We start from the raw sequence: 21,837 nt of genomic DNA, 5'->3' as shown, positions 1-21,837 counted from the left end.
AAAAGCTTTCAGTATTTGACTTTCATCTGCCAAATCGTCGACTTCTCGAGCGTGCGATTCTTCCCCTGCTCCTTCTCTCTTCCCCTCACCTGAACAATGCTCACCTCAACATCACGCAAGCTCTTACTACTGTCACTACTCGGCCTGGCGTCTCTCTCGCACGCGCAACAAGTCCCAATCGTGGAAGGAGAATCAACCAACCCCATCGGAACCGACCCGATTCCCCTCTCCTCTCCTCTCGAACCCGTCTCATTGAAGCTATACCATCGATTCACATCCCCTTTGACCCTCAACCCGGAATGGATCGAAAGAGGAGAATTGTCGTTGGATCTTTCGGATGATTTAGTCGATTATCTACCGCTCGACACAGCATGGAACGGTCTAGAGATCCCCGAGACGTTAGCAGAAGTAACAGAGGAAGGAACAAGCGGGATCAGGTATGAAGTTTCAATGAGGAAACCTGGACAATCAGCAGAGGATTCGAGTTTCGTTTCGATTGAACCTGTACGTTCCGCGCCGTTCTTCAAACCCATCGTATAGTCGAACTAGTCTGATGTGTTCGACGACCGTGAGGTGTACAGTGTCATCTCTTCTCGAAAGATCCTCAGAGAAACCTCAAGGAATCAATCGTTTTACATTCTTCTTCTTCTTCTTCTTCTCGAAACGCACGTTCGTTCCCTGGATTCAAGTATTCGACCTCCGGACCCAACGCATGCAAGCTCTCTGCGTCAGAACGATCCGAAGCGCGGTTTGCACTGGACACTGAGCCAGGAGGAGAAAGAGGAAACGTCGAAGTTGAGATTCGGAAAGCTTTCGTCCTTCCAACGTGAGTTCTCTCTCGCTTTCAGCTCGCACGTGGACGGTTCCCTTCCTCTCGAAGTGTACTGAAGGTAATGTTCGCAGACCGCAATTACCTGAACCGGTGGAAGCGAAGACTCCGGTTCAACTCGATAAAGAAGGGAAAGTGATTCCTCCTCCCGCTCCTAAATCGTCAGTTCTTCTTCGCTCTCTCATCGCTTGTGCTATGGCTGATGATCTACTCGACGTTGTGCATTAAGTAGGTTCATTCAAAAGTATTGGATGGTGAGCGAAAGAGACTTTCATTCTTCAGAGTACCATGACTTGAAAGCTGACGAATACGTAATCTCGACTCGCTGCACAGTACATTGTGCCAGTATTGATTGTGCTGATGATGGGAGGTACAGACGATGGGGACAAAGGTAGCAAGAAGCAGTAGATTCTGTACTTCATTCTGAACTAGAAATTGCATTCTCCGCTTCCGTTTCCAGTGAACAACGAGAGATCGAGCTAGCCAAAGCAATAGAAGCAGAAGCGAGAGAGAAAGAGGAGTGTTGTAATTTTGGGAGAGATTGGAGAATTTTCAGCGAGGCGGAAAATCCCCTTTCGCCTCTGTTCTTCCACGCCAGTTGATGTGAGTGCTACGCTCGCTATACTACCTTAAAGCACTCCAATAGACTAGACTACCTACTGACCTTGTTCTCGTCTCCTCTCCTCTCTTCGTTCTCCTCAATCGATTCAAACTTTTCCTCACCCTCTCCTCCTCAACTCATCACACTCGACACGATACGAACGGCTGAATAGCCACCATGTCTGACGTCAAGGCCGCTGCTCAAAACCCCATGCGGGAACTCCGCATCGAGAAGCTCGTCATCAGTCAGTCTTCAATTCAATTCAGAGAGAACAGAGGAAGAAGTCATGCCACAGAGGGTTCGCGAGGGAATGGGCAGACGGAATGCAGGAGTTATTTACAGAGATCATTAGAGCGTTCAGTCCAGGCAGAGAGGGAACAGGGAGGACGGGTAATGTCGAATCGATTCATTCTGCACAGTCTTGACTGACTACTCTCTCTACTATACTCTACTCTCTGCTCCTCTACCGACCTTATCCTTCTACCTTCAACTCTATTCTCGAACCGACCCGACTCTTCCCCCTCACTCGACGCGACTCTCCACTTTCCTCGAAATCCTCCCAACCTCGAATCTCTCTCGAACCTCCCTCTAACGAACCACAACCTCGACTGGATGAAACGAATTGAACGGGATAATCAGACATCTCCGTCGGAGAATCTGGTGATCGACTCACTCGTGCGGCCAAAGTTCTCGAACAATTGACCGGTCAAACTCCCGTTACCTCGAAAGCTCGTTACACGGTCCGAACTTTCGGTATCCGTCGTAACGAAAAGATTGCCGTTCACGTCACGATCCGAGGTCCCAAGGCTGAAGAGATCCTCGAACGTGGGTTGAAGGTCAAGGAGTACGAACTCAAGAAGAAGAACTTCTCGGCTACGGGTAACTTTGGGTTCGGAATCAACGAACATATCGATATGGGAATCAAGTACGATCCCGGAATCGGTATCTTCGGAATGGACTTCTGTAAATCTCTACCTCTTCTTTCTCGATTTTCTTACGCGAGAATGAGAAAAACTGACCCTCGTTTTGTTATTCTAGACACCGTCATGGGTCGACCGGGAGCTCGTGTTGCCCGACGCAAGCACAAGACTGGACGTGTTGGATTCTCCCACCGTGTCAAGCGTGAGGAAACCATGGTAAGCGTTCACAACTCTTCCTCTATGAGTTTTTCTGGAGAACTCATCACTTGAGTGTGCGCGTTTACAGGCCTGGTTCAAGACTCGCTTCGATGGTATCCTTCTCGGTCGCAAGGATTAGATTGTTTCCCCCTTTCTAATTCCTTTCTTTCTGTGAAAACAAAAAACTTTTTACCAAAACCATCAACGTTTCTTTCTGGGCGACGGTGGACGAGACGAAGAAATGAGAGGCGTGGAAAGACGACATCGGTCATACGGCGTAGCGTTGTCGAGTTCAGAGCAGTTTCGCAGGAGCAGAGGAGATTTTGGACTTTAATCCTTCATGCTCGACCTTCGGCTGAGAACCGCCCATGAGCGAGCGATGTACGACTCCTCTCTCTCTATCTTGTCGGGTTGAACTCTTGATTCGGACTTCTCGCTTCGTTCATAAGGCGTCAAACGGGCAACATTGATTGCGATAAATAACGCCTCTTCGTCCCGTCGTCTCCCAGCTACTCTGGCAACGACCCTCCGCGACCTGCGTCGGTACGGTAACCTCTATCTCCTTCGCATCTGACCCTATCCGTCCGTTTCACGCGCCTTTTTTGCAGCTTTGGACGAGTCTCGCCCCTTCTCCTTGCGAAAATCCTAGCTTCAACCGATCACAGGCGTCTGACTGCCTCCATTCGCAGCTACTCTCGCTCTAATGCCCTCCAACTACCACATTTCAACTCTATCAGCATCCCGCTGTCGATTCAGACTCGAGAGAGTCAGAGTGAGAGAGAAGAACTTACTACTTTCCCAACCCTTTCAATCCTCTCCCTACTCCCCTTCCCCCCCTTCACACTCCACCCTTCCTTAGGATCCACCACTACTTCATCCATCACGACAATCTGACCTCCTTCCGTCCATCGAACAGGGAGAGTTTTAGAAAGGGAATCGTAGATAGTTTGGGTTTCTGAAGGAGTTCCGGGGGGTCCTATTCGAGCACGATCTTTTTGGAGGGTTGAGACGGATTGAGAGACTTTCTGGGAGAGAGAGGAAGCGGAGAGAGAGGGAGGAGAAGGGAGTGGAGAGGAGGGGGAAGGGAAGAGAGGATCTGGGACGGAGGAAAGGACAGAGACGGAGGCGATTTGAGACGTTTTGAGAAGATGATAAGAGCGAGGGGAAGTAAAGGCTGAACCTGCCTCCTGAGAGGACGAGGAGGAAGGAGAGGTAGAGGGAGTTGAGAGGATTAAAATTGAAGTAATCGGATCATAAGTGTATAAAGTAGCTTTGATCGTTCGAACGTTTGGACCGACTGTCGTGATCTCGATAGGGAGGTTAAGGAGGGTCGATAAGTCGGGAAGAGGGGAGGAGGAAGAGCTCGAGGAGGAAGGAGCGGGGGAAGATGCGTTAGAACGAGACACTGCGGCGGGGGTCTGCTTGGAGGTTGAGAGCTTTGGAGTTGAGGATCTACTGGACATTGCGTATAGAGTGGAGCTGAAGAGAGGTAGGAGGAAAGGGAGAGCTAGTGTTGATGACGAGAAAGAGTTTGAGTTGTGAACCGCGTCTTTCGGATTGAGCGTCGGTGTGGGCGAGTAGAGTATAGCTTGAGAGTACTCTCGAAGGCGAATGAGCTCAGTGAGTGAGATAGAGGAGAAGAAGAAGCGAATCTCTCTCTCCAACCTCTCTTGACTTCCTCCAATTCTCTCTCACTACTACGAAGCACCCTGATGTCCGCGCAAACTCGACGAGTCCGTGGAGTTTCAGTCTATCGACCGATCATCTATGGCAACTCTACGACGTTGTTGACAGAACAAGAACGACAAGGGACCGATCACACTCATCGATGGACCGTCGGGATCAGATCTGCTGCGAGTTTGGCGAGACTGAACTCGCATCCGAATCATCAGATTGGAGGCGCAGATGATTTATCGTGAGTTACTCAACTCGATGTACTTTCTTACTTCTGACTTGAAACTGAACCTCGCTCGTTATGGGATGTGTGAAGCTATATGATCAAGAAAGTAACGTTCAAACTATACGAAACATACAAGAACCCTCTACGAAGTGAGCTCACCTTTCCCTCACTTCTTCGAAAATGAAAATTGACTTTCCCTCCGTCTCTTTCTGTAGCAATCGAATCCCCTCCTTTCGAAGTGACCGAAACCGGTTGGGGAGAATTCGACATCATCATCAAAATCTTTTTCCAACCCGAAGCGTCCGAGAAACCCCTCACTCTGAACCACCATCTAAAACTTCACCCCTGGCCCATCGATCCAATCCTCTACGCCCAGCCCTCTCTCATCCAAGACCCCTCGACCGGTGCTCCTGTTCCCCTCGAACCAGGTTCCCAACCCTCCCTCGTTCAACCCGTTCCAATCCTCTCCCCAGTCCATGCATGGCAATACGAAGAAATCATTTTCAACGAACCTACCGAGTTGTTCTATTCCTCCCTTTTATCGAACCCTCCTACGCCATTACCACCTTCGAATAGGTTCCCTTTAGTATTGACGAATCCGTTGAGTGGAGGAGGGAATATTGGCGAGTTTAGTCAGGAGATGGAGAGGAACGAGTTGGAACGATTGGAAGGGGGGAGAGTTAGGACCGTTAATCTGATTGGAGAGATGAAGGAGAGTTTGGTTGGTTATGAGAAGGAATTGAATGGTCAGTTTCTCTCGCTCCCTTTCCTTAGGAGGAAGAGGCAATTGACGATTTTGAATTTGATGATCAGCGTTGAAGAAAGAAATCGAGGAGATCACGGCGGCTCAACAACAAGGAGGAGCAGGAGGAGCGACAATAGGTTGAATGGACCAGGAGCCCCATCAGGAGGGAGGTTGGGAGAGGAACCCTTTGTTGTAGGAGAGCGAAGTCGAGGAGATTGGGTTTTGGATCTTTGTGTTGTGTCTGTTGTGAACCTCGCACGATTACTAGCTTTCCTCGATTGAATTCCTAGAGAGGTTCGAAGCTGGCGCACAGGAGTGCAGAGATGACGAGAGGGCTGACGAAACGAGTCGAAAGCGAGTCCATGAAGTGGACTTCGGCCAAGTATCTCCTCTGCGCTCCAGCATATAGCCTGAATCTCCTCTTTGTGAAGGATACAGCCCTATTCATGGCTTTTGTAACGGCCAGCGTCATTGACAACAATTCGACGAACTGAAAGACTGAGCTCGATTGCGATCTCTCGTCGCCAATCTCCGGATCTCCCTCTGGCACGTTACGACAAGCAGACTCCTGCGGGTCGAGCAATCTCGATCCCAGTAAGAACCTGGGAGAAATGGACGGTAGACATGACTGGGCGTCAGCAAGTCTTCAGGATCATTGTGCGAAATCTGTCCGAGCTCGACCCGGCGGGAGCAGACATAGGCGAGCAGAATAGGGCCGTACGAGCAGTGCATGTGCTGACTGCATAAGTGCTTCTCTCATCGACGTACAACTCGTGCGAGACTCCGCACAAGAGACGAAAGACAATGAAGGACTTCTACGTTCTTTAGAGAGGTATTTACAGGTAATATGCACAACGTCTACTGGTAGAAAGCTCCCCATAATTCAGCAGTTTCTCCCTCCTTTGTGTTCTCGATCGAAATCTTAGAATTCGCCGCGACGAAACCTGCTTGACCTTTTGACAATTCGATACCTTCTCCATCGATAGTGACTTTGACGTTTCCTTCGGTGACGACGAAAGTGAAAGGACCGTCGAGAGGAGAGATGGTCTCGGATGAAGAGGTCGAAGAGGAAAGCGAGATGGAGAGGAGATCGAATTCGGCGATGGGAATCTGTGCAGTTTCGCCGCAACGTAAGCAAAAGTCAAATAGAGCTTTCGAGCCTCGATGAACGCACCTTGTAGTACCTCGTAGCACCCTTCTCGCCGTACTTTGAAGAGTCTTCGTATTCGAGCAAGAGTTTCGAAGCGGGTAAATGGCGGTACGAGAGCATTTCGGCGAAGGTAGAAATGCCACCCTGTTCTTCTGTGCCAAGTCCGTGCGCGACCATGTTATCAGAGTTCCTGAGAAGCGACCGAAACATGTCAGATTGAGCTCGAAACTGCCCTTTTTGAGTTTGGAACGAAAACTCACGCCATGCATTCGATAATGTCTCCCTCGACGTAAGCATGCAGGTCGTCCGCTATTTTGCGCACAAACGCACAAGAAGAGTAAGCTTTCAGCAACGAGAAGAAGGACAGAGTCAGAAGAAACCTTACCCAAAATCCAAGCACCTTCTCCCTTTCTCATCCTCAACAGGTTCATCAAACAAGTCGAAACCAAAACTCCAACATCTTCCTCCCCGTACACCTTGACCGATAATTCCCAAACCCTCTTCATCGCCTCCGCTTCGGTTTCCTTCGTTGCGTTCGCGTCTCCTTGAGCGTTGAATTCGTTCGCGGATCCGAATACTGTTTCGGCTCCTTCTTTCTCGAGACGTGTAGAGAGCTTTTGGACGAGAGGCTTCACTTGAGTGGAAGAGAGGTTGATCGATTCGGTGAAGAGGGAACGGAGGACGGATTCGATGTCGGAGGAGGAGGAAGAGGAAGATGAGACGAGGTTGTCGAGTTTGGAGAGGGTCGAGGATGAGAACATGGAGGTGAATTCGGGAACGGATTTGATGATCTTTGCGAGTTGGTGAGGAGGTCGGAATCCGACAAAAGCTGGAAACGAGAAAGACGAGAGTCAGAACGAATCGATCCACGAGACTCGCCTCTTCGCATGAAAAGGGCCACAGCGTCGACTCACCAGTGAAGTAGTCTGAAAGTGCGACACCAACTTCAGGCTTTGCGTTTCCATCGACGAAATCTTCATTCTTGCCTTTTTCTTGCGCTTCTTGTTCTTTGAGCTATTCATAGCTCAGTCAAGCCGTTCGCTCTGAGTAAGTAGCTGCTCTCTATTTCATCGTCTAGATAGTTGCGAATGAGAGAGTGCTAACCTTTTCACCGAGCTTTTTGCTGGATAACGTCGAATTGTGATCAGTTTTCTTTTTCTTCTAACAGTCGGAGAGGCGGGAGACTCACTCTGGGTGGCACTGTAGCGGTAGAGGTTTGTCGAAACTGAGCACCTTGAACAAATACGGCACATCGTTCTCATACTGACTCCTCATCTGCTCGTCGTTCAATAACTTCTTTCCTAACCATTTCTCCGGATCTTCCCTCACGAGATCCCTCAACTGTTTCTCCGTTCCTTCGACGTAAGCAGGTCCGTTCTGATGAGTATTGAACCAGCATTCTCCGTAAGGTTGATCAGGTTTGATTCCTCCATCTTTTTCGATGCGGGCTTTCGAACCAGGTGTGGAGAGACAGTATCGAGCGGCGAGGGATTCATGGCCGTTCTTGCCGTAGGGGAAGGGTTGGAGGAAGGGAGTCAGTTGAACGATTGATGCTGTCATTCTGGTTTCGACGAAGGGAGATCGATGAGAAGGTAGAAAGGCTCGTCAGTTCCCGACGAAGAACTCTGTCAGATGTGTAGGAGACTACGACTCACGTTCAGAACTAGAGAAGAAGTGATTGGTAAGAAGTCAAGAAGAAAAGAGATCAGAGCGACGAGACGCGACGAAACCGAGAGTGAATCATGAGCGAGTTTACGAGAGAATGAGAAACTGAGGTCATCTTCGAACTTCCGGGGAAGGAGTAGAATATTGGATATGGTTGCACGACGATAAGAACATCGAGATTGACAATCTCGCAAGAAAAGGAGTTTCTACTCGAGTAAACGATCGATTTCTTCCCTCGTGTTCAAGCTCACTCTCGCTGCGACCAGCAAACCACCACTCGTCAGCACTCGAAAACTAAGAACGACGAAACGAAAGACACTCACGAGAAGTATTAGCAGAAGGACTATGTCTAGCTTCGAAAGCCAGTAAAGCTCCATTAATTTCTTCCCCTTTCTTTGGTGTCCCCATCGTTCCAGCACTCTGGCTTCTTCCCAACGGACTACTCGTAACTCCTCCTCCACCCCCTGGCGAGTTTCCAACGATTCCCCCTAAACTTCTCCTACTCAGCGCGCTCGCAGAAATCGCCGCTCCCGTATTCCGATTCAACGCCGATGAAGGGGTTTGGGGAGTCGGAGGCGAAGAGGATGCGAGGGAGGAAGAACGGAATGGGGAGGTGTTTGGACCGAATTGAGTCGATTTCGAAGGTGAGACGAATCGACTGACGAGAGGAGAAGGATGAGCTCGAGTCTTCGGAGAGGATCGAGCGGGACTCGAAATGGAACTGCTGGATCGGATTGGACCAGGTTTCGAGGTGAGAGGGGAAACGAGAAGAGGGGAAACGGTAGATTGGTTCGAAGGGAGAGCCGAGAGTTTTTGGAGGGCGCGAAGTGAATCGAGGATGTTCCAGCCGAGGAGGAAGAGGAGACAGGTTTCTGCGACGAGGAGGGGAGTGTCGAGCGAAGGAATGAGTGCAACTAGGTGACCTGCGACGAGTCTGCGGAGTCGTGGAAAACAGGAAAAACAGGAAACGAATTAGCTAGAGCAAGAAACAATGCGCCAGGTAAAGCTCACCTGTATCCAGCTGTCCTACTCGACACCCAATACGCTACGAGCAACACTGCGTTGACCCTCAACCGTCTCGCAGCTTCTCCTCTCCCGATCGGAGTTATTTGCAATTTGTGCTTGATCTCCTGCACTGCTTTTATCGGGGTCTCTACCACTTGATGTACCGTCTGTTGTACTTGTCGTCCCAGTTGTTGCTGATACGATTGAAGAGGTCTAGGAGGAGTTGCAGCCGCTCCCGATCCGAGTCCATAACTGCTCGAACGACCGAGTGCGCTCAACGAAGGAGAACTGTGGGCTCTCGGAGGGGTCGCGATGCTCTGTACCCTCGAGGATGGTGCCGACGAGTAGGCGGAAGAGAATGCGCCAGTCGTACTTGGGTGAGCCGGAGAGAATCGAACCGCTTTCGTCGTCGGTCCCGACAAGGCGGTCTTTTGGAAAGTGAGGGGTTGGAGTACCGCAGAGGAGGAGGAGAGGGAATTCGAAGGTCGTGCGTTGATGGATTGGGCTAGTTGATTGTTTGCTAGGGAAGAACGCGACTTTCTTTCGAGCGGAGTCGGCGTCGCGAGGAGGGTAGAAGTCGAGGAACCGAATGATCGATCCATACTTTCTTGGAGTCGGTAGAGGGGTTCGAACTACAGGTGAATGTTCGAAGTTGGGTCGAAGAGGGGAGGAGAGTGTCGATCAAATCAAAGGTCGGATTCGCTGTCGAGGGAGGGAAGAGCCGGGTGTGCTAGCTGTTGAAGCTGCTCAAGAGTACCGACTGAATAGCTTGTCGAGATGAATGGACGAGCAAGAGACAAAGGGCAACCAATTGCAATTGACAATTCAGATTCGGAAATTTCGACAATTGCCGTGTGTTCCGATGAATCTTTCTCGCCTTTTGACAACCTTCGAGCTTGTAACACGCGATGCCTTCGTCTTCGCTCGAATCCCCTTGGGGTCGCCGTGAGTGTCTTCCCTCTTCTTCTTCTTCTCTGGCTCTCTTCTTCCGGTCATTTATCCCTCCCACGCCGCGTCGCCCTCTCACCCCGGCTTCTCGTCAAACTTCTCGAGCTCATTCAGCTCGCGAAGCAGACCTCTGGCGATTGAGTGGACGCCTTTCCTTTCGCTCGGACCATATTCTTCTTTTTTTCTTCTTCTCGCTCGTGACTGACTTTGAATCTCTTGACTCTCGGCAGTACTCATCGCAGGCGGGTAAGCTCAACTTCTTCGCACTCGGACCACACGCTTCTCTTCCCGTTCTCAAGTCACTGACGAATGTTCACTCTTCTTTCTCGCCTTTTCCCTTTCGCATCGTTCGCATCGTCGTCGTTCTCAATATCGACAGAACCGATTTCGCTACTCTCGGACGCAAAGACAAGTCCGGCAAGAACCATTCCGACGAACGAAAGTACGTTTCTCTCCCATCTTCTCGCGAAAACAAGGAAGAACAAGGCTTCAGCTCATTGACATTCTCCGCACACAGACCTGATCTACCCGGAGCGCATATCGCCAGGAATGTAGCCAACAGTAAGTGACTTCTCTTTCGAGCATCGTCAGCTGGACGGAGCTCAAATATTTATCGCGAAAACAGTCAAATTCAAAGGAGTCTTCACGTCTCATTCTGGCTGTCACGCCGTCGCTATCACCCGTGAGCCCTCCATGCATAAGATAAATGTCTCTCCATCTTGTTCTGAACCTCATAATCTTCCTGCTTCGCACAGTGCACGACGAAGTGAGCTTTTCCGTTGATCAAAGCTTTCTCCAGCTTTCCCTTCCAAAGTTGACATTCTCGTTCTCCTCAGGCCTACCTAGTCGGACGCAACGATCACCATCAACTCACCCACCCGCTCCCGGGCCACTTCACCGATCCTCACTTGACCTCTGACGGACTCCCTTCCCCGTCTCCTGCCGCTCTCTTCCCTTTCCCTCTCGCCAAACTCCCCGAAAGTAACGCTTCTACCGCACTCAAGTCACAGAAAATTGTCTCTGCCGCGGTCGGGAGAGCTCATACGGTGTTGATTACGGAAAAGGGAGAAGCTTGGACTTGTGGTTGGAGTGAGCTCATTCTTCAGTGGCTATATCCTTCATTCATTGACGACGACCACTCATCACGCGCTGCGTTTGGTTGTCGTCACCGTCCTCGTAGATAATTGTGGTCAATGCGGACACGAAGGAGTCGAGCACGTTTCCGGCTTCAAACGAGTCACGGGAGATTTGGTCGACGAAAAAGTCGTCCAAGCGAGTTGTGGGACTAATTTTACGTTGTTCTTGACGGAGAGCGGGAGAGTTTATGCGGTTGGGACGGGGGAGAAAGGAGTGCTTGGGAATGGAAGAGTGAGTTTTCAACCCGTTTCTTTCCTTTCTCCTCGAATCTGTCACCCGTGAAAGCAGACGATAAGAGCTGACGATCTTGATTCGACATCTAGACGGGAGAACATATCGCAGCATCAAAAGTCTTCTTCGATGAACAAAGTGAACCTCTCCTAGTCGAAGGAGCTCTCGCCGACAGTAAAATCGTTCAGATCACGAGTGGACAACAACATTCGATGGCGCTCGACGACGAAGGGTTCGTCTATGCGTGGGGATTCGGTGGACTCGGTCGACTAGGATTAGGAGCGCAGATGGATGTTTTGACTCCGACTCAGGTTCCCGCGTTCGCTGGAGATAATGTGTTGACGAGGGCGAAGAAGATCGTGGCGGGAAGTACGAATACAATGTTTATTGATAATCAAGGGATGGTGTTACTTTGTGGGAAATGGAAGACTAGCGGAGATGGATCGATCGGACAAGTGAGCTATGATTCCTCTTCTTTCTCTGTCTACCTCGAGCTGATTCTCGTTTGGATGGAATGAAGCCCTGGATGAAACCGAAAGCCGTTCCAGACATCATGGGATACAAATGGAAGATCATCGCATCGGGAGGTGTCACTTTGTTCACTCACACCCACGATCCGAAAGAAGGTGATTTCACTGTCGCTTGGGGTCAAGGAGCTTCATACGGAGAACTCGCTCTCGGACTCGGAGCAGTAAGTACCGAGTACTTTCTCCCCAGGCGGAGAGCTCACTGACGGGTTTCGTTTCTTACAGCCGAAATCGGCGACGAAACCTCAAAGGATCGAATACCTCGACGGCATCGAAATGTTGGACATCGCAGCTGGACAATCAACGACATTCTTCATCGCTCGACCTCCTCCGACTGAAGCGGCGAAAGAAGAAGCCAGAAACCTCGAAACTACGGAATCTGTCCCAACTCCCGCTGTCCCCTCCTCTGCCCCCGTCGAAGAAACTCCAGTCGATTCGCCTAGTTCCGGCGCGTTCAAACCTTCGATCGATCTATCTGGTTTCGGATTCGCCTTCGGAGCTCCTCCAACCACTTCAATTGATTCTCCCGCTGCGACTTCGTCGAATTCGAAAGCGGCTTCGCCTGGAATCTCAGAAGAAGAGAGGAAACAAAACGCGCTTGGAATTAGTCGAACGACGCAAGACGCTTGGGAGCAACTGCAGAGGTTCCCTGAAATCGAAGAATCTCAGGAAGAATGCGTTATTTGCGGTAGGATCGAGAATGCGGAGAAAGGGGAATCTCTCGAGTGTGAAAAGGTAAGCTCTTCTTCGGCCTCTCTTGACGGTCGGCGTGAGACTGACGAAGGACCGTTTCGTTGCGAATTTTCGTCGAAAACAGTGCGAAGGCGCGTTTCATTTAGGGTGTGTCGGCTTGACGGAAGTACCGGATGGAGAATGGTTCTGTGATCGTTGTGACGGAGGTGAATCGAGCAAGAAGAGAAAGGCAGAAGATGAGGGAGCTGAAGAAGGAACGAAAAAGGTCAAAGCCTGAGCTGTATCTCGTCAAAAACTGGCTGGCTTGATGTCGATACCCCCCTTTACTTTCTCTCTGTATCCCCCTGTACAACTCAATAGATCCCCGCCTGGACCTGAAGATTCTGCGAAATTCAGGTTGCGAGATGAGAGAGAGAACTTTCGGGATCTTGTTGCTTCGCCACCTCCACAACAGTCTACGACTCGCGGAACAGGTCGATACCTCTCTACAAGATGCTCCGATCCCTCGCGAGCTCTTCCTCCGCCTCTGCGCGCCAGCTTTCCCGTCGATCTCTCTCAACTCTCCCTCCTCGCTCGATCCGACCTTCCGCCCGCCCAGTCGCAGCTGCAGTATGGTCAAGAGGTGTATCGCAACCTTTTTACAGAAGTCTCTCGGCTTCGACTGTCGTGAGAGAGGAAGCGAAACCTGAACCTCCGAAACCTCTCCCGCCCGTCTTCAAGCTCAACGAGGCCGATGTAGCAAGGTTGACGAGATTGAGGAACGTTGGAATCAGTGCACATATCGATTCAGGTGCGTCTTTCCTCTTTCAGACTGTTTGTTCGGGGCACTCATCCTTTCATCTCTCGCAGGGAAAACGACTCTCACTGAACGTATCCTGTATTACACTGGTCGAACGAACGCAATCCATGAGGTACGAGGACGAGATGGAGTCGGAGCAAAGATGGACTCGATGGAGTTGGAACGAGAAAAGGGAATCACGATTCAATCCGCTGCGACTTTCGCAGACTGGAAAGTCAACGAGTGTCCCGTCAAGGAACGAGAGGGAAAGTATGCGATCAACATTATCGATACTCCAGGTGAGTCGCCGTGTCAGCTACAAGACGATGAGTTGGAGGCTGACAAGATGAGGCGATCTTTTAGGTCACGTCGATTTCACTATCGAAGTCGAGCGAGCTCTCCGTGTCCTCGATGGAGCTGTTCTCGTTCTCTGCGCTGTATCCGGTGTTCAAGTAAGTCAAGACCAGTGCCGGAAAGCAGCTCGGAGCTGATCACCGCCTTGAACAGTCTCAAACTATTACTGTCGACCGACAAATGAGACGGTACAACGTTCCGCGACTCTCTTTCATCAACAAAATGGATCGGTGAGCACCACTTCATCCTGTCACTCTGTTGATCGAGCTGACGCAAAGCCCCTCTGCAGCGCTGGTGCGAACCCGGAACGAGTTTTGCAGCAACTCCGCACGAAACTTCGAATGAACGCTGCGATGGTTCAACTTCCCATGGGTGCCGAGGCTGACTTCGATGGGTGAGTCATGCTTCTGTCTCTCCATCGTGACGGCTGTACTGACTCAGTCGGTGCCTACAGAGTGATTGATCTCGTAAGATGGAAGGCGATTTACAATGAAGGCGAGAAAGGGTGAGTCATTTGTCTCGTTTGTGCGTGGCGGCGTGCTGACATACACTCTGTAACAGTATCACCATCCGCACCGGAGACGTCCCTGCTCAATACCTCGAGGCCGCTCAAGCGAAACGAGCCGAGCTTGTCGAATCCCTTGCTGAAGTCGACGATGAGATTGCTGAGGCATGGCTTGAAGAACGAGAAATCGCACCTGAGGAGCTTACCGTCAGCAAATATCTCGCTATGCTCGTCGTCTTCCGCTGAAGATCTGACATTGTTCTTTTAGGCTGCTATCCGACGAGCTACGACTTCGCTCAAGTTCACTCCCGTCTTCATGGGTTCAGCACTCGCAAACAAGTCGGTGCAAGCCGTCCTCGACGGTGTCTGTCTCTACCTCCCGACTCCCGACGAATCTCTCGCCCTCGCTACCAACATCGAAAAGCCCAACGATCCGCCTCAAACCCTCTCTCCCACTTCTTCCGCTCCTCTCGTCTCTCTCGCGTTCAAGCTTGAAGAAGGTCGCTACGGTCAACTCACCTACATCCGAGTCTACCAAGGAACGCTCAAGAAGGGAGGAACGATCACCAACGTCCGAACTGGAAAGAAGGTTAAAGTACCTCGATTGGTGAGGATGCACTCGGACGAGATGGAGGATGTTGACAGTATCGGAGCTGGAGAGATCTGCGCCATGTTCGGAGTCGAATGTTCGTCAGGAGACACTTTCTCCGACGCTCCCGGAGGTGGAGGATTCACTATGGTGAGCTCACGCTGTCTCTCTCTGCCTAGACAAGCGAAGCTGAGCATTCTCCGCATCGCAGACCTCAATGTTCGTTCCCGAGCCTGTCATTTCGCTCGCGATCCGACCAAAGGGTCAAGAGACTCCCAACTTTTCGCGAGCCCTCAACCGTTTCCAGAAGGAGGACCCTACATTCCGCGTTCACGTCGATTCCGAGTCGCAAGAGGTGAGCTCACCGTAGATGCGTTTCTACCTCTCTTTCGCATACTGACCCAAAGATCTCGCAGACGATCATCTCGGGAATGGGAGAGCTCCACCTCGACATCTACGTCGAGCGTATGAAGCGAGAGTACAACGTCGAGTGTGTTACCGGTAAACCTCGTGTCGCGTTCCGAGAAACGATCACGGAACCCGTCGAATTCACCTACACTCACAAGAAACAATCTGGAGGAGCTGGTCAATACGGTAAAGTCGTTGGTCGAATCGAGCCCATGGAACTTGACGAGACGACTGGAAAGGATACTGCGTTCGAATCGAACGTCATCGGAGGAAACATTCCCGCCGCTTACATCCCTGCCGTTCAAAAGGTGAGCTTCCTTGCCTCTCTCCTCTCTGCCTCGCTCGTTACTCATTATGTTCGTGTAGGGATTCAACGACGCTCTCGAACGAGGTATCCTCACTGGTCACCCGATTTCGGGTTGCAAATTCATTCTTGAAGACGGAGCAGCTCATCAAGTCGATTCGTCCGAATTGGCTTTCCGACTCGCCGCTCAAGGTGCTTTCCGAGAGGCGTTCCCGAAAGGTCGTCCTGTCGTTCTCGAGCCCGTCATGAAGGTTGATATCGTCGCTCCTATCGAGTTCCAAGGTGAGAAATAACCTACCGCTTCTCCTCTGCGCCGCCGCTCATCTCATTGCTTGACTCCTCAGGTGCCGTCATCGGAGGTATCAATCAACGTAAGGGTACCATCGTCGATACCGAGATCCGAGAGGAAGAGTTCTCGCTTGTTTGTGAAGTTTCTCTCAACGAGATGTTTGGATGTAAGCCCCCTCTCTCTCGCTCTGCCATCGCGATAGGTTGTCTAACGACTCTCGTGTTCTGTAGACGCATCCCAAATCCGAGGAATGACTCAAGGAAAGGGAGAGTTCACGATGGAATACCTCCGACACTCTGCCGTCCTTCCCAACATTCAGAAGGACATGATCGAAGCTCACAACAAGTTCTCCGGAGCTTCTCCCACCAAGAAGTAAAGGCATCCTTTTCATTGTCTATCGATTCCGTTCTTCCTTTTTCCTTCGATGTCGCTATTTGTCGTTCTTCTCCTCTCACGCCCTTCTAGATCTCCCTCTCTCCAATCAGGTTGTATTTTGTATCAGCACTCTCGCCTTAGTAGACTCCCTCAAAAGGAACGCGTATCAGTTCCAGTATATCCTCGCACACCACTCTCTCGTCTCTTTTGACCAGCTGCAACAGACTCCTACATTTCGTTTCTAGCTCGTTGTGACCTACGTATACAACAGATTCGTTCTACTACCACGCCTCGCTTCCATCGTCTACAGATCATCCTCGTCACTCTCGTCGTCTCCTGCAAGTCGCGAAAACACATGATCAGAGTGACATACGCGAAAGGAGGCTGAGTCGATTCAACTTACTGTATCTACTATTCTCCCTCTCGTATCGTCGTTCGAGAGAGCTCGAGATCCACGAGGCATCGCCTTCTTCCTTTGATAGAGAGTAACCTATTGCATGCAATTTTGTCAGCGTCGATTCTGGCTAACGGTCGAGGGAATATCGTGACGGACCTGTACCACCCCAGAGCGACAAAGCGACAGGGAGGAAGACGAGTCCGTGGAGCGCTCCCGTGAGAATGAGACCGAGCCACATTCGGAAGTAGAAGACTTCGAGTAGACGAGATCGGGTGAAGCCTAACGTAACGATTCCGATAATCTTACTGCGAGTTCAGACGGCAAATGAGATCAGGCTCAAGCAAACTTGGACGGTCGGGAGAGATTTGCGTACGTGAGGAAGATTCCGGACAAAACAGACGGTCCGACGTTGACGATGGCCGCGAACGCTCTCTCATCTCGATCACTGAGACCTCCGTTGACACCCATGAACGAACGGGCGATGTGAGAGCAGAATTCGACAGAGATTCCAGCCTGTTGAGGTCGAGCAGTGTCAGCTTTGACAGCTCTGGAGAAAGGTAGAGAAGAGGACGCACCCCAATCACGAGGTTGACGAGGGAAAGAGGATTCAGTGCGATGTTCCAGACACCCATCAACCCGAGAAGAGAGACAGTCGAGAGGAAGATGGTCAGGGTGACGACAGCGGCGGTCCGAACAGAACCGAGAACGACGGCGGCAACCGAGCCGATCGAAACGAGGGTGAGGGCGAGAACCCAGAGAGTAGTTGTCCAGAGGGTTGCGTAGGAGGAGAAGAAGACGTAGAAAACACTGTAGGGGAACACTTCGGTTCCGGTTCTTCTCGATAGATCGGAAGCGATCCTCTTCGCGGCGTCGAGAGCCTCGACGAAATCTCGTTGATTCTTGAGAGGCGAGTGGTAGGTGCGGACGTGCGAGAATTCGACATTCGAGCGATCATTTCTGAGGGAGAGAGCGGCTGAATAACTGCTCCGACCTCCGAGGGGACAAGATTCGTCGGTAGGTGAGATGAGCCATTGATTGAGGTAACGCATAAACTCTTCGCCTTGCGGAAAACCTTCGACTGTCGAGGACAACCACGGAGGGTTAGTCGTTGATGCTCATCAAGAACCGAAAGTGGATAACTCACGAGTGGTACTCCAAGGGGGCTCGTGATCTTCAAAGCAGGGTTTACAAAGTCCAGAAGGAACGTTCGGACCACAGAATTCGGTTGAATTTCGCTTCTTGACTCGGCAACAATCTTCGAGTAGAGGATTCATCCATTGAACGAAATCGTCGATCCAGATAGCTCTACAACAATTCGTGATGTGTTGTCAGTTTGTGATGCTCGTGTGGAAGCTCTGGAATGACAACGTACGGAGGTTCAGCGAGGAAAGAACTCGGAGTTCTCTTCCGCTCAGCTTCGAGTACATTTGCGACGGAGTACTCGTCACAAGCAGAGAATCTTCCGCACACCTTCTCGACGTTCTCGGTTGAGGTGATGTCGAGCTTGCGGTCGTGACGGAGGACAAAGTATACCGGAGGTCCGATCTCGAGGTACTCGTCAAGAGCGTTGAAATAGTTGACCAGGTAGGAGCTTGACGGAAGGGCTAGCCTTTGATCAAGACCGAGATCGATGTGTCGAGCGCCGATCCAGCTGAGGACGAAGAGGCCGCCGAAGAGAGCGACGACGAGAAACTTGACAGGTTTTCGCATCAAGGTGGGAGCGTAGAACGTTCTCATGAATCGCTGTAGGAGCGGGTCTTCGGTCGCGGTGTCTGAGAGAGGTTGAGGAGTCGATCTGAGGGTGATGAGAGGGAATCTACGAGACAAAAAAAGGTGTCAAGAACGACAATGTTTTTGAGGTGGAGCCATGGGGAGTAGCGTACATATCTAGTCGATTTGCCTTGAGAAACACAACATTCGATGTCAGACCGCATCGTATCGCTGATTCGAGGAAGCAAGAAAGGTCTCACCTCGATACGCCGTTGGTCGAGCGCAAGTGCGCTCACAAACACAGTCACTTGTAGGAGAGCATTGACAAGAGTCGCGACGGCGGCGTAGACTGCAAAGTTCTGCACTGCCGGCATTCCGACCGAGGCTCCGAGGGCGAAAGCGACGATCTCGCATGAGGCGGACAGGAGAATAGACGGTCCCATGCGTTGAAGAGCTTTTGCGACTCGTTCCTCGACTGGAGGTGATTCGTCGGTGTAATCGTCGTCTTCTCCGAGGGATCGTTGACGACTTGCGAGCGCATTCTGAGACTCGAGCTCGTAGGTAAGGAGGAAGACGTTGTCGACTCCGATCGCGAGGACGAGGAAGGGAAGAACTTCGGCGATGATGAGGGTCGTTCGCACGCCGAGAAGGGAGAGAAATGCAACAGAAGTCGATATCGAGAGGAGAACGAGGAGGATGGCGAAGATTGCTGTGCGAGTAAGCTTCGTTAGTCTGTCTACCTATCTGTACGAACGGAAGAAGCTCGGAAAAGCACTCACCGAGTCCAACCTTTGATTCGACCAAGAGCTTCCTCCTCAAGTCTGAACCCGATTCACCGTCCCCGTCGAATCCAAAGTCCTGATTCCCTCCCGAGTTCAATTCGATAGCCCCTCGATTCTTCAATCGTCTGAGTCCCTTGCTCACGCCTCTCTTGATCCCTCGTCCAGCGAGTCTCATGATGCCAAAACCGCTCGGACCGAGGCCGAAAGCGATGTATAGGAACATGAGTAGGTACGAGAGAACGACGATGGCGACATCCGTATTCGCCGAAGCTCCTAGCTCTTCCTCCAAACTCCTGCCAGTACTCCAGTCGATTCTCAACCCCCTCTGATTCGCCTCTCCTCCTCGTTTCGAGATCTCCTTTAAGTATCGTTCGACCTCGAGTTCCCATTCTTCTGCCCTCGCAATCTCTTCCTTGTCGAGCGAATTCCTCACGACGTACGTAACGACGATTGCCCGTGCTTGACTCGCTTTCCCTCGATCTTCTCCCTCGACCGGAATCTTTCCGAAAACGAACTTGGGTTCAATCGGCTGACCGAACGTCGGGAGGCACGAAGCTGGCGAATCAGCGCATGCGTCCAGTTGCGTCCTCCAATTCTTCTCGTTGACTCCTGCGTCTTCGAGTGAGTGCTGAAAGTAGGCGAGCGGGGATTGAACGATACAATCTTCGAGACTTGCGCTTTCGGAAGACGAAGCCGAAGGAGCGAAACAAACTTGAGGGAGGGAGATACCGGATCGAGGAGTCGTCAATGTTCGAATATGGTTCTCGATGGATAGGATATAGGAGAGAGTATCGAAGGAGGTGAGGACAGGCGAGTCGATCGGATTCCAGGCGTTGATCTCGAGATTCGTTCCGTCGGAATCGTCGACCGCTGAACGTGACGAAGGGGGAGCGAGTGAAAAGAACAACTGTTCGGTGCGGTAGAATGGACCGAAGTTTTCCTCGAAGATCGCTTTCTCCCTCGCGACTGGTGAGCCCTTTGGCACCCAAAGTCGAACCGGATCCTTCTCGACTTCGAATTTCTTCCAGCCGATATTGAGTAGACCGGAGATGGTGATTCCGAGGAAGATGGTGACAAGGGGACGTTTGGCGCAGAAGAATCCGAGAGAGTAGAATGTTCGCGAGAGGATGGTGTTGAGAGGGTAAGTTCGAGGTTGCGCCGGGATTGCAGAGTCGAAAGAAGGATCAACGGAGAGTGACAGTCGATGTTGAGAGGATGTGGAAGGAGTCGAGCCGTTTGCTCGGTGTCCTCTACCGTTTCTTCGAGATCGAGACGAATCTCCAGACGAAGGCGAACTTCCTTGAGTCGATGAGCGGTTCCTTGATTTGCCGGCTCTCATCGCTGCACTGCTCGATAAGGGTACGGGAGTCTCGTCGTATTCTTGATCTTCTGCGAGCGGATCACCCACGTCGGGAGATGGCGGAACTGCTGAAGCTGGAGAGAAGTCTTCCGAAATTTCGAGAATCTTCTGACGGGTCTTCGACCTCTTCCACCATTGATTGATGAAGGAGAGTCGGTTACGGAGTCGCGTGAATGGTCCAAGATCGTCGCCTCCTGCGTCTCCACCTCTACCACTTTCTCGCGATCTCGAGTCGACGTCGACATCTTCTTCGAGAGCGATGTCGGGCAACCTGATCCCTCCAGTTGCGTATCTTGACTGTAGCTCTCTCCCGATGAGAAAGACGATGGAGGACAAGAGCACGATGGCGTAGAGGATAACGAGGACGAAGGGGAAACAGTCCATCTTTCCGACTCGACATCTTCTAGCTTCCCGTTCTCGTGGCGAGAGGATCGGTGGAAGTTCTGCGCAAACTTCTTCACAATCCGGACATGCGCAACGGATAGCTGGGTCCGAGGAGGAGCAGGAGTAAGACGAGATGTCGAGGGGAACCGGAGGCGAGAGTGAAGAATTCGTCGAAGGGGAAGAAGAGGAAGGAGGCGCAGGGAAGTCGATCTGGAACGGCGATCCTAGCGATCTTTCGGTTCCCATATAGCGAAGGAAAGAGAGATAGTCCGTCGCTCCACCTGTGGAACAAGTCATCAGATCCTCTCACAGGAAGAAGAATTGACACCGTTTGTTGGCTTACCACCTATCAGATCCATCGCATACCCATTCGTAGCTCCGAACTTGACTCCTTTACAACTATCGAAGAACCCTTTCCCGTACTCTTCGCTCACTGAAAACTCGACACTCTTCACGGCCTCTCTCTCCTTCCCGTCCTTCTTCAAGATCTGTGTCGAGGTAACGGTGAGGAACTGAGATTGATCGGGAGAGCATGTAAAGTGGCAGTAGAATTGTCGAAAGTTGATTCGGCAGGCAGGGCAGGACGAAATGAGAGGATCCGCTTGAGAAAGGGAAGAGGAGAGTGTTTCGAGTTGTCCGAGGGTGCAGCACGTTGCGCTTGGGTCGAAGTCGTCTCCGCAAACTTGCTTGAGAGTTGCGGTGAAGACTGCGTCGTCTCTGTGCTGTTCTCGGCAGAGGCTTCCAGCGTCAGAAAGTGGGAAGAGAACCTGAGAGGGAGGAACGAGACTCACGGATACCGCTTTTCCGTTGTCTGGACAAGGAATATCTCCCGAAAAGACTGACTTCTTCCCGCACGAGTCCCGAATAGCGCATCGTCCCGGTGATCGAGTGAAGTTTGATGAAGTGATGAACGAGCGATCGAGACTTGCTGACGACGGTTGAAGGTTTGCTGCACTAGCTAATGTAGTACAGAGTAGTAGAACGGCGGTTGAGCTCCATATTGGAGTTTGCATCGTTGTTAGACGAGGAAACGAGATGATTATCACGGTGGGC

The 21,837-nt window shown here is 51.3% G+C and overlaps 9 protein-coding genes across 9 annotated transcripts; 5 read left to right on the top strand and 4 right to left on the bottom strand.

The window, feature by feature from the left end:
• Positions 1–96: 96 nt before the first annotated feature.
• Positions 97–1,237, top strand: JCM6883_007032 (uncharacterized protein; the record flags this gene model as incomplete). The annotated part of the gene is made up of 5 exons (XM_076629530.1): positions 97–504; positions 582–826; positions 904–990; positions 1,062–1,083; positions 1,163–1,237. The coding sequence occupies 5 exons, from the start codon at positions 97–99 to the stop codon at positions 1,235–1,237; spliced, it is 837 nt and encodes a 278-aa protein (XP_076490652.1).
• A 370-nt stretch (positions 1,238–1,607) lies between these two features.
• Positions 1,608–2,687, top strand: JCM6883_007031 (uL5 family ribosomal protein; the record flags this gene model as incomplete). Its single annotated transcript, XM_076629529.1, has 4 exons — positions 1,608–1,674; positions 2,070–2,393; positions 2,469–2,566; positions 2,637–2,687. 4 exons carry the CDS (start codon positions 1,608–1,610, stop codon positions 2,685–2,687), a joined length of 540 nt encoding a protein of 179 aa, XP_076490651.1.
• Positions 2,688–3,199: 512 nt separating this feature from the next.
• LSM12 (Lsm12p) lies at positions 3,200–4,011 on the bottom strand (the record flags this gene model as incomplete). The annotated part of the gene is made up of 2 exons (XM_076629528.1): positions 3,200–3,262; positions 3,340–4,011. 2 exons carry the CDS (start codon positions 4,009–4,011, stop codon positions 3,200–3,202), a joined length of 735 nt encoding a protein of 244 aa, XP_076490650.1.
• A 249-nt stretch (positions 4,012–4,260) lies between these two features.
• On the top strand, positions 4,261–5,335 carry YAF9 (YEATS domain-containing protein YAF9; the record flags this gene model as incomplete). The annotated part of the gene is made up of 4 exons (XM_076629527.1): positions 4,261–4,463; positions 4,539–4,597; positions 4,664–5,194; positions 5,262–5,335. The coding sequence occupies 4 exons, from the start codon at positions 4,261–4,263 to the stop codon at positions 5,333–5,335; spliced, it is 867 nt and encodes a 288-aa protein (XP_076490649.1).
• Positions 5,336–6,051: 716 nt separating this feature from the next.
• Positions 6,052–7,903, bottom strand: JCM6883_007028 (class I mannose-6-phosphate isomerase; the record flags this gene model as incomplete). Its single annotated transcript, XM_076629526.1, has 7 exons — positions 6,052–6,303; positions 6,368–6,533; positions 6,604–6,652; positions 6,729–7,172; positions 7,258–7,357; positions 7,448–7,466; positions 7,533–7,903. 7 exons carry the CDS (start codon positions 7,901–7,903, stop codon positions 6,052–6,054), a joined length of 1,401 nt encoding a protein of 466 aa, XP_076490648.1.
• Positions 7,904–8,214: 311 nt separating this feature from the next.
• On the bottom strand, positions 8,215–9,615 carry JCM6883_007027 (uncharacterized protein; the record flags this gene model as incomplete). Its single annotated transcript, XM_076629525.1, has 3 exons — positions 8,215–8,264; positions 8,332–8,942; positions 9,020–9,615. 3 exons carry the CDS (start codon positions 9,613–9,615, stop codon positions 8,215–8,217), a joined length of 1,257 nt encoding a protein of 418 aa, XP_076490647.1.
• A 306-nt stretch (positions 9,616–9,921) lies between these two features.
• Positions 9,922–12,826, top strand: JCM6883_007026 (uncharacterized protein; the record flags this gene model as incomplete). Its single annotated transcript, XM_076629524.1, has 12 exons — positions 9,922–9,958; positions 10,192–10,207; positions 10,341–10,403; positions 10,479–10,522; positions 10,587–10,643; positions 10,717–10,727; positions 10,798–11,050; positions 11,142–11,329; positions 11,422–11,784; positions 11,850–12,020; positions 12,082–12,591; positions 12,674–12,826. The coding sequence occupies 12 exons, from the start codon at positions 9,922–9,924 to the stop codon at positions 12,824–12,826; spliced, it is 1,866 nt and encodes a 621-aa protein (XP_076490646.1).
• Positions 12,827–13,041: 215 nt separating this feature from the next.
• MEF1 (Mef1p) lies at positions 13,042–16,152 on the top strand (the record flags this gene model as incomplete). The annotated part of the gene is made up of 13 exons (XM_076629523.1): positions 13,042–13,339; positions 13,399–13,626; positions 13,691–13,779; positions 13,835–13,911; positions 13,971–14,075; positions 14,136–14,186; positions 14,243–14,393; positions 14,455–14,925; positions 14,987–15,130; positions 15,192–15,491; positions 15,550–15,769; positions 15,832–15,942; positions 16,007–16,152. The coding sequence occupies 13 exons, from the start codon at positions 13,042–13,044 to the stop codon at positions 16,150–16,152; spliced, it is 2,391 nt and encodes a 796-aa protein (XP_076490645.1).
• Positions 16,153–16,455: 303 nt separating this feature from the next.
• Positions 16,456–21,797, bottom strand: NCR1 (sphingolipid transporter; the record flags this gene model as incomplete). Its single annotated transcript, XM_076629522.1, has 12 exons — positions 16,456–16,487; positions 16,555–16,641; positions 16,705–16,853; positions 16,922–17,061; positions 17,124–17,626; positions 17,693–17,853; positions 17,921–18,364; positions 18,432–18,448; positions 18,519–18,967; positions 19,038–21,065; positions 21,128–21,506; positions 21,576–21,797. 12 exons carry the CDS (start codon positions 21,795–21,797, stop codon positions 16,456–16,458), a joined length of 4,611 nt encoding a protein of 1,536 aa, XP_076490644.1.
• Between the last annotated feature and the right edge of the window lie 40 nt (positions 21,798–21,837).

The sequence above is a fragment of the Sporobolomyces salmoneus genome (assembly GCF_050403485.1).
Source record: "Sporobolomyces salmoneus JCM6883 DNA, S_salmoneus_JCM6883_v1_ctg5, whole genome shotgun sequence".
NCBI classification, from domain to species: domain Eukaryota; kingdom Fungi; phylum Basidiomycota; class Microbotryomycetes; order Sporidiobolales; family Sporidiobolaceae; genus Sporobolomyces; species Sporobolomyces salmoneus.
The sequence above is the reverse complement of the archived record's forward strand: the minus strand, read 5'-3'. Positions and strand labels throughout refer to the sequence as shown.